We start from the raw sequence: 10,428 nt of genomic DNA on the forward strand, positions 1-10,428 counted from the left end.
TAGAGAATGATCTGTGCCGGCTTCACGGGGGTGTCACGGTGATCGTTCCAGATCTTCAGCTACCTCTTTTTTTTAGGAATCCCAAAGGTAATGATGGAAAAACTGCAGCCAAAAAAAAAAGTAAAAAGTCAAACAGGCTGTTTTTGCTCGGGCTGTTTAAGGGAAACGTTCCTAACATCTGTAAAATCACTGAAAGGAACATTTACCCACGTGTGAATAAGAAGCACTGGAGCTAAATGAAAGACTACTCACAGTGATTCAGTGTTTTTTTTTTTTTTTTAAACCAGAACTAGTTAACTGATTCTGACTTGTCTGTTTTTGTTGCTTTTTGTACATCTTCGCATTAATAAAGCATTTCCAGTTTTTTTTACTTTTGAAATGTTAATTTTTTTTCATTAATAGAACATCTAAAAAATGAAAAACTTAAAGGGTAGCTTCTTTTTTTTAATCTAATTTTATTCTCTCAATGTGTTTAAGAAGTGAGCAGATGGAAAAAGAGTTCTTCAGTTCTTTTTGTCCTGGTGCAGCCTGCATGTCTCAGGGACCTAAACTGTTCATTGCATTTCCAGACGGAGACCGTCTTTCTGCCTCTTTATTCACAACGCTAACGCAGGGGTGCCCACGGAGATAAAACCGCCACGGTTTCTTGGCCCACTCCCCGTGGGACTCGATTCCAATACGTGGAGCTGATACTATGTCCTGGGGGTTTGTTGGACTTGTGTTTGGATCTGTCTCCAGCCACACCTCTGGGTCTGAAGCCAAGTCTCTACGATCAAAACAGCGAGGTATGTTCAGGGCCTGGCACAGCTTTGATGGCCCGTTGCAGAGCTCTTTGTCCTTTAGTTGGCGGGCTCCTTCTTTGCGTCTAGCTGCCCTCAGCTCCTTCATGACAGACTGACCCTGGAGGGGCTCCAGAGAGCGCAGCAGCACAGCAGCACCCTCCCCTGAGGGATATATACATCAATCAGCAAGACTCCCAATATGTCTCCTTTCCTTCTAAAAGTTAAAACTAAACACTGACCAGCTTTGATGGTAAACAAGTGACATAAACAAGCTTTACAAAATATATTCAAGCACGTTAAAAATATATATTGATGCATGTTCAATAATCCAGGTAGATAAATCTAACAAGGTTAAGTCAGGTTCTCTGGACGGATTCTTCTTTTTGAAACATTTTGTCTTTTATCCAAAAGACTTCTTCAGTCTGAGGAGCTGCACTAAACTCAGTCTTATAAATAGCACCTACTCATAGTGGATCAACCAGTTTGCTGGTGACAAAACTAATTGTTCACATAAAGGAGGACCATCAGCCTGTTAGTGGGGCTGCTGTGGTGTACGGCAGCCGACTTGGGACCAGAAAGTCACAGGTTCAGCTCCCTGCCATGCCCACATGCTGTGGTGTCCTTGAGCAAGACACCCAATCCCTAACTGCTCCCTGGGTGCTTACATAGCTGCTCGCTGCTCCACCTGGGTTTATCTCACATGTGATGGGTTAAATGCAGAGAACTAATTTCATCATTATATAGAAACATTCCTTGATGACAACACTTGGCACTTTTTTTAGTGCCCTGATGGCCGCTTGCTATTCACAGAGGGCTGAGTGATGCAATAACAGTATTGAAAGAGGGAGACAGTTGGACACGGAGACCTCCGCTCCTGTTTAACGACGGGACTTATTTCAGGAGCCATGGAGAAGGAGAAATCCCACACACGACAGGCCCTGGAGCAACGTGGACATCCTAACTGGGCCTTCCTGAAAGAGAGAAGAAACCCAAACAGGACTCCAGCCAACCATCGGGTGAAAAAAAGAGGAACCCAGACCAGTGATCTTTCCATATGTTTAGAGAAACACGTTTATTTTCTCAGCGACATCTCAGTAGCTTTCAAACCCCAAAATACATTACGGCAAAGACTGGTTCATCCCAAAGATCCAGTCCCCCGACACAAATATTGTGTATGCTGTTCAGTGTCAGGAGGGTGATCAGTCTTACATCGAGGAAACTAAACAGCCACTGGCCAAAAGGATGGACCAGCACAGAAGAGCAACACCATCAGGCCAGGACTCTGGTCTACACTCATCTCCAGGCCAGTGGTCACTCTTTCAGGGATGAAGATGTTCACATCCTGGATAGATGGTTTGAGGAGGCCATCTTTGTTCAGAGAAACCGTCCATCATTAAACAGGAGCGGAAACCTTGTCCAACTCTCCCCCTCTTACAACGCTGTTATTGCATCACTCAGGCCTCTGTGAATAGCAAGCGGCCATCAGGGCACTAACGACCAATTGTTAGGGCACTAACAATCTATTATTAGGCTGATGGTCCTCCCTTTACATGTGAACAGCTAATTTTGTATGTCACCAGAAAACTGGTTGATCGACGAGACGGTGCTGCTTATAAGACTGTTTGTTGCAGCTCCCCAGACTGAAGAAGTCTTTTGGATAAAAGACGAAAGGTTTCAACAAAGACGAACCTGTCCAGAGGACCTGACTCGACCTTAGACATGTTAAAAATACACGTTTGAACCTAAATGCACAACAAAGAGGCATCGCTGGTGTGTCTTGGTTGTACCTTCACTGGACACGTTCATGCAGAGGTAGATCCCATATATGGGGTACACATAGATTGTGCCTGGCTTCATAAACATGGCGGTGTTTCTCCCCGTGCGTTTGCCTCCAGCTGAGTGTGAAGCTTTATCCTCCCCACCAAGATACGCCTCGGTCTCCACTATTCTCCCCCGCAGCTCCGCTCCGTCTGCACACCTGCGCACCAGCACCTGACAGGAAAGACCACACGTTGTTTCCGTAGTGAATTATTCAACAAGCAGGGAGTTGACTTTCAATAATGATGAATATATATATATATTTTTTTTTTTTTTTTTTTGAAACACATTCTATTTTATGTTTCTGACTTGAGTTTCTGCCCCCTCACTTATCTCAAATATTTGATTCAGTTTTAAAATCAGAAGTTGCAAAATTAACAAGTAATTATGTCAATATTTCCAATCCAATTAGTAACTAACATGAATTTGTTGGCTACAGACACTTATTATTAACAGAAACAGTCCTATAAAATCTCATTAAGTAAATAAATACATATGTTGTGATCATTAGGGGAAGCAGAACAAATAATACATCTATATCAGTGGTATGTAAGATCACAAGATATAAAGACTGGTGATCAGTTTAGTGAACCAAACAACTTAAAAGCACAAAAACAGGATCAAAGCAGATATAGTTTCATAAATAAAATAAAAAAAATTATATTTTATTTAAGAAAGTACCTTGCCAAGGAAAGTTTTAGCCAAACTGATGCACGGCTGATTGAAAAAGTCCTGCCCCAGTTTGTGCTTGTTGAAATAATGGCTTTGCACAGGCAGGCTGTGAGTCATGTCACATTTATTTGGACCGTCAGGTGAAACTGTCCACGGCAGCTTTCTTTTCCTTCCTGCCATATTTGACTCCGTGGAGCTCTAAAGTCAAATGTCCCCACGACAAAAACCCACTCTGCGGTAGCTCAACACCTTTATTCTATTATACTCGAGCAAAATCTGCAAATAAAGACAAAATCGAGCGCGCTCCAGCACACCGGTGTCGAGCCTAAAAAAGTGTCAACAATCACCGCGGGAGCGCGCACAGCCTGTTAGCGTTTGTCACCGGAAGAGTCGCTGTTTCTTCAAATTTAACAATAACACGGTTATTTTTATTATTTCTTTTGGATTCCATTGATTAAACCCAGGATGTATGTATATGTGTCATCAAAGTGTCAACAAGCTGTTTTAAAGCAACTTATACTAAATATTTAAATGGACCGTCATAAATTAAATACATTATTTATTGACTGCTGCCAAAAGGAAAAAAAAATAGTGTGATTCTTTTTCAAACAAATATTGTTTACCACTGTCAGAAAATGACCAGTGATCATGCTTAGGGTGGAGGAAATTCATTTATTGACAATATAATGGAGTTTTTTTTTTTTTTTAGTTAATATGGATGAGCTTGAGTCTTCATTGTTAATGAAAAGGGATGTTCTAAGGCAAAAAAAAAGAATCCTGTTTTATAGTTAGAAAATGAGCCAAAATTTTGGCTACAAAAATTGCAATTTTAAGGTAATTTGTGTTGTGCAAAGGTCATCCCGTGTTATAATTTATTATAAGAATTTAAAAAAAAAAAGTAAAAACTGTTCAGTGATAAGCTTCAAGAGTCAATTTCCTCAGTTGATGTGTTTGAAACTTTCTATTTGTGACCTTTTTGGTCACTGGGACAATAATCTCTTCTGTGGTCCACACTGCGCTCACCCACCTGGAGCAGGACTCATACGTCCGTATGCTCTTTGTGGACTTCATGTCTGTCTTCAACAGCATGATCCCCCAAACCCTGATGGACAAACTACTCACGCTAGGACTAAGCCCCTCCATTTGCAACTGGGTATTAGACTTCCTAGCTAACAAACCACAGTCAGTGAGGATCCACAACTTCTCCTCCTCCACCATAACCCTCAGCACTGGCTCTCCTCAGGGATGTGTGCTGAGCCCTCTCCTGTTCCTCTGCTCACATATGATTGTACACCAACCTACCCAGGCTGTCATATTGTAAAGTTTGCAGATGATATAGTGGTGGTGGGATGCATCACAAACAATGATGAGTCCAGCTACAGGCAAGAGGTGGAACACCTGGAGAGCTGGTGCAGGAAGAACAACATTCACATCAATGTGAAGAAGACAAAGGAGATGAGTGTTGACTTCAGAAGGAACAAACACACTTACACCCTCCTGAACATAAGAGGATCTGCGGTGGAAGTGGTCTCCAGCTACAAGTATTTGGGTGTGCATCTGAATGACAACCTCAACTGGGGCAACAACACCACCAGCCTGATCAAGAAGCTCATCAGAGACTCTACTTCCTCAGACGGCTGAGGCGAGCTGGTCTGGGAAGCTCAATCTTCACCTCCTTCTACAGGTGTGCAGTGGAGAGCATCCTGTGCTCCAGCATCAACGTGTGGCATGGAGGCTGCACAGCTGCAGAAAGAAAAGCTTTGCAGAGAGTGGTGAAGGCTGCACAGAAATCTGTTGGAGTCAGACTCCCCACCATCACAGACATCTACACCTCTAGATGCAAGAAGAGGGCCACCTGCATCATGAAGGACCCCACTCACCCAGCACACACACCTTTTGCCCTGCTCCCCTCAAGAAGGAGGTTAAGGAGCATTAATTGTAGAACCACTAGACTGAGGAACAGCTTCTACCCTGAGGCTGCTAGACTCGTGAATCTCTAACCAGGATAATCACTGTGGAAAAAAATCACATCATGTTGCTGCTGATCTGTTTCATCTGCTCACACAGACTCATGTTCATGCTGCTGTTCGACGTGATGTTTTTCTTAGTTCATATCTTAGATCTTATTACTGTTTTTCTTTTACATTTTATTGTTGGATGTAACTGGGACCCTGTGTAAATAATTTTGTTCCACCACATGTACCACATGTGGTGCGAATGACAAATAAAGATCTTTGAATCCTTGAAAACCCTCATGTCTGGTAAACTATAATCGACAGCCTTGATGCAGAAATCGTAATTTTCATATTTGAGCATTAATTACATTTATCACATCACCGTGACGTCATGGTATATTTCCAAATAAAAGCAATTACAAACCACCAGAACTTTGGCCATACACGACATAAGGAGTTTTTGGAAAAAATAAATAAATGTAAACGGAGGCACGTCTTTGCTTTAATCTTGAGCTCCAAATAACCATCTTTAGGTGTTTATATTGTTAAATTTGAAGAAGTAAAACAGCGACACCTCCCTTGACAAAAACACTAACAGGCTGTGCGCGCTCCCGCGGAGGTTGGTCACTTTTTGGCACGACACCGGAAGTAAATGTTTGTTTTGAAATTTCTTAAAGGGACCGTGCACCAATTTAGCAAAACATTAAAAAAAAAAAATAATCACTACTCAACCTTATTAGTTATTGCTTTTTTAATTTTTTTTCCAAATAAAACTCAAGGTTTTTTTTTTTTTTACCTTTTCTTATTTTTCATCTAGTTTCTTCCTGAGCGTGACATTTTATTAATTTTTTTTCCAGCTGTCGTATTAGTTTTAATGTATTTTGGAAAACGATGAGTATAAATAGAGTCAGTGTGCTCTCCACTGCCTGAGCCCAGAAACTGGAAGGCGCCAGTTTGGCCCCAAGCACTGTGTCTGCATACGGGTCCATGTGGAGGACTAATTGTATATGACAAGACACGCTGAGCCACAGACTGCAGCTCCATGAGGAAAGTACAACTGTCCTATTGTTGAGTGTAGGCAAAGTGCTGAGAGAGGATGGCATAGCTGTGTGTGGATGTATGGCATTTACTGTGTGACTAAAATTAATCAGCCAGAGATATAGAAGATGTGCTATGGGTTATGGACCCCCTTTTTTAATAGGGGATACTTGTAATTAAAACTGAGCTGAGATTTTTAAAGATAACATGTGAAGAACATACACAAAGAATTCAAATAGTTACTTTTTCTTTGTTTTGCTCTTAATCACTGGACATTTTAAGTATTTCAAGCTTTTGTTTCTGATAAAAGCAGCAGCTTCTCTCCACAGTGTCATTCTTCAAGCCTCCCTGTGATTCTGATGTTCTTCCGCCCGCTGGGTTTAACGCTGACAGTGTTCTGCTGCAAACCCCTTTGAACAGAATTATCTCCGAAATATGCACATATTTTGATGGAAGCTGCTCTGAATGTTCACGCTGGAGCTCAGTTGGTTAGGCTTTGTTGTTCCTCTTGTGTTTGAATAATTTCCAGACACCGAATTTGATGGAAGCACATTTAAACAAAAATGTTGCACAAAGACAAAAAGCAGTTGGGTTTTCAGTTCTCCAGTGACATTTAAAGCAGTGATTCCCAAAGCTGGGGCCAGGTCGCCAAGCAGGGGGTCCTTAGATAATTTCCTCATATCAATTTGCATTTCAAAATTATTTTTAATTAGCAGATTTTCACCATAATTGTGTAAAGCAGTAGTCATGAATTTATGAAAAATATATTGTGGCAGTTAAGACTGATTATATTGTCTTTATGCCAATGTTTATTAAATTATTAACCATTTCTATATATTGAAACTTCAGTTGATCAAATTAAGCCTTTATCACAATTATTTTGTTGCTTAAGAGCTAAATTGTTTGCGAACCTCTGATTTAAATAACAGCTCCAAACATTTTAGTGTTTTTTCCAAATGATCGCATCATAACCATGTTTCAAGGATTATAGGTCAAATGCACTTTCAAAAATTTAATAACGGATTCAGTAAAAAAGAAGAAATAAATCTTATTTACCCACTTATGCACGAAATAACCTATAAAATACATAAATAAATTTAATGGTATGCAGTATATTCCATGTTATATTATTATTAGATATGTTGTTAATCTCACTACATTATTATGATGTCTCAAGTTTCATTTTATTTGTTGCCAGACAAATTCTGACTTTTAATCATCAATCTCATGATAAAAATGATCAAAATAAATAAATAAAGATTAGTTATGTCGGTATGGCAATACAGACTGTTAATGTGATCAAACTAAATAAAAATTCCTTTGAAATACATAAAAATGTCAAAAACATTTCCAGATAAAATGGTCTTATTGTTCACATTAGGAACTGGCTCATTTAATTCCTATTGTCTTTATATATAGACAAGTGTGGGTGAAATTACCGGCTTTTTTGATATTTTTTGTTTGTTTATCATAAACATGTGAACCAATAATATAATTCTGTGGTGTGAGAATGGCTGTATTTATCAGGAAAACATCATAAAAACAATTAGTGCTATAAATCTAAAGCCCTATATCGGTTTAACAAGTTTAAATTCTAGGGGAAATTTTGCTGAGCAGGTTCTGCACAAGTCTTTTGACGTGGACTGTTGATTTTGTGAAGGCTGGTGGACTAGCAGAGGCCATTGTCTGTGACGGCTGGGTTCCCCCAGCTTGTCATCGTTTCTGTCTCTGATAATCTCAGCAGACACGTTTTGGCATTCTGGTTCACTTTTATCTCCGGCAGGCATCTCACCGGTTGTGACGTTGGACAGAAGCACCAGAGACTCATCTGTTTGTGCAGATGGACGAGCAGAATGCTGCCTGACTAAAAATAACTGACTAATTTATGAGTCAGAGAAACCACAAATATCTGCAGGGTTGTGCACGCTCTTGTTTTGCAGAGCTTTATGAAGACTAGGCTTTTGTTTTTGGTTGAGGTTCACAATTTGCAATTGGGTTTTTGCTGATAAATATGTAAATTATTCAACTGTTCAAACATTGCATCAAATAAAATAAAATTTAGCATCAGAGCAGATATTACATCATCAGATATTGCAATAAATCATTGATTAAAATTAAGTAAATAAATATAGTGAGCATTGGTTTGGGATGTCACTACCATCATTGTTAAAATCGCACAATTAGTTTTGTAATAAAACCGTAAAACATGTTATCTGCATGAGTTAGATTGCTTCAAGATAAAAGCTTTGATCTAAAAATAGACGTCCATGATGGCTTTTGTAGCAATGCAGAAGACAATCTTTGAGATGCAAAAATACAGTTTTCTTAAGTTTGTTTTAATCTTTTTTGTTGCTTAGTGACATCAAATGTTAAATTTTGAAAGAGGTTTTAAGGGTGGGCTGATATGGCATCATTTCAAGAATTGCGCCGTTCAAGGTGGCTGCATGTTGGAGTAGCTGTTACTTTCATTCTGGGATATTGCTTTTGAAAACTTAATTTCCTCTTTTTTCTGGATGTAAATGGGTTTTTTCGGATGATTACTTCCTCTGGTATCAGAGACTGTACAACTGGAAGGATTTTTAATGAAACCTTTTACTTTTGGACATTTGTTATGAAGCGTAACCATGACAACAAGTTGGTTTTTACAACCGGGAGCAGCTGATTAACATCTCAAAGCTCAAATAATACCTCAAATACAGCCCCAAATCCAAAAGAATTGTAAAGGAGGTGCCGTGGATGCATCTCCGTCTACCTGGCGTAGGTACTTGAGTGACTGACTTCCGAGATTCTGGAGCTGGCAGGAAACGTGGCTCATGACAACAAGAAGACCAGGATCATCCCCTGACACCTCCATCTGGCTGTCTGCAATGATGAGAAGCTCAACAAGCTGCTGAGAGGAGTGACCATCGCTCAGGGAGGAGTTCTGCCCAACATTCAGGTGGTCCTGCCCAGAAGGACCGAGAGGCCTGCTGGGTCTGGGTGGACAGATCGGCATCTGCAGCCAGTTTCTTCAGATCTGTTGTGGGACAGACTGCTGCGGGACGGACTGATGCAGGAGATCCTTCCTGCCCACAGCCATCAGGATCTATAACAACAATTAATGAAACCAGGATGATGAGCTACAACAACATTTAATTTCCCTTTGGGATTAAGAAAGTATTTTTGAATTGAATTGTCAAAACCAGAGGAAAATCTTTCTCATATGTACGTTGTCCTATCTAAAAATTTCTATATTTATATTTAGACATGAAAAATAAAAAGACAAATGATTAAAAGGGGAAACAAATCAACTAATAATTTACTTTTATTAGGGTATGTTCAATAATAACCAAACACATTTAACCCTGTTCATTTTCTTAAGTATAATTCCAGAAAATGGAAAACCTAATCGTGATGGACTCTTTTACCAAGATGTGGTGAAGCCCAGGAGCCATTTACATGTGATGGGATCAATAATTGATGATTATTAATGATTTAAGAACGTTTTTCCTTGTTTACAGCAGCAGTGTTGTGTCTGCTGCAGCTCTCACTAGCAGATGGGACTATTCCTCCATTTGTGACCCAGTTCACACACCGGCTCAACAAAGACAAGCCTATGAAGAAACAAGCTCTCCTGACCACAAACTTTAACCCACCCACTGGTATGCACATAATTTGGACCATGTGTATGGAGCGATTGCATATCTGGGACACATGTGTTTGTTGTGCAATGCACAATTTAAGCTGAGCTTCATACAGCTGAACAAATAACCATATTTTCGCCTCATGAATAGAAGTTATATTCTAGGCCCGGTTTAGTAGACCATTAAGAGACTAAAACTTTCAGTCATTTTTTTACAGATTTAACCTGCTGTACAAACTCTGACCTTTCTCGACCTTCTCTGATAACAGTTCCACGTGTCGCTCTCGTATGCAGCAGCCGGTGAGTCAGGCAGGGAGTGAGCATTCCGTCTCAGATCAAGTTGGTCTTATCTCAGTAACCAAGGGAGGATAAATCTACACAACATGACCACACTGAAACATTTCTGTCATTCTGGGTTTCTTTAACATCCTCCTTTTATTTGCAATAAGTTGCCTTTTGCCATTAATATATATAGAATGTTTTTTTTGTTTTTTTCACTTTTCAAAAATTAATCCATTTCAACAAAACCTAATTTCTGCTG

The 10,428-nt window shown here is 39.8% G+C and overlaps 1 protein-coding gene across 1 annotated transcript; it reads right to left on the bottom strand.

The window, feature by feature from the left end:
* Positions 1 to 152: 152 nt before the first annotated feature.
* Positions 153 to 9,119, bottom strand: mpg (N-methylpurine DNA glycosylase). The gene is made up of 3 exons (XM_037688572.1): positions 9,018 to 9,119; positions 2,570 to 2,774; positions 153 to 944 (listed from the first exon to the last, which is right to left on the bottom strand). Exons 1-3 carry the CDS (start codon positions 9,117 to 9,119, stop codon positions 538 to 540), a joined length of 714 nt encoding a protein of 237 aa, XP_037544500.1. The 3' UTR covers positions 153 to 537.
* Between the last annotated feature and the right edge of the window lie 1,309 nt (positions 9,120 to 10,428).

Source organism: Nematolebias whitei, chromosome 15 (assembly GCF_014905685.2).
Source record: "Nematolebias whitei isolate Nwh7 chromosome 15, NemWhi1, whole genome shotgun sequence".
Taxonomy (NCBI): Eukaryota; Metazoa; Chordata; class Actinopteri; order Cyprinodontiformes; family Rivulidae; genus Nematolebias; species Nematolebias whitei.

Bases quoted from the DNA above. Each gene is read 5' to 3' on its own strand.
- mpg (XM_037688572.1), bottom strand. From the start codon at position 9,119: ATGGAGGTGTCAGGGGATGATCCTGGTCTTCTTGTTGTCATGAGCCAC. The intron at 2,775-9,017 runs GTAGACGGAGAT...CTTTCCTGTCAG, and splicing joins CACTCAAGTACCTACGCCAG to GTGCTGGTGCGCAGGTGTGC. The intron at 945-2,569 runs GTACAACCAAGA...TATATCCCTCAG, and splicing joins CATGAACGTGTCCAGTGAAG to GGGAGGGTGCTGCTGTGCTG.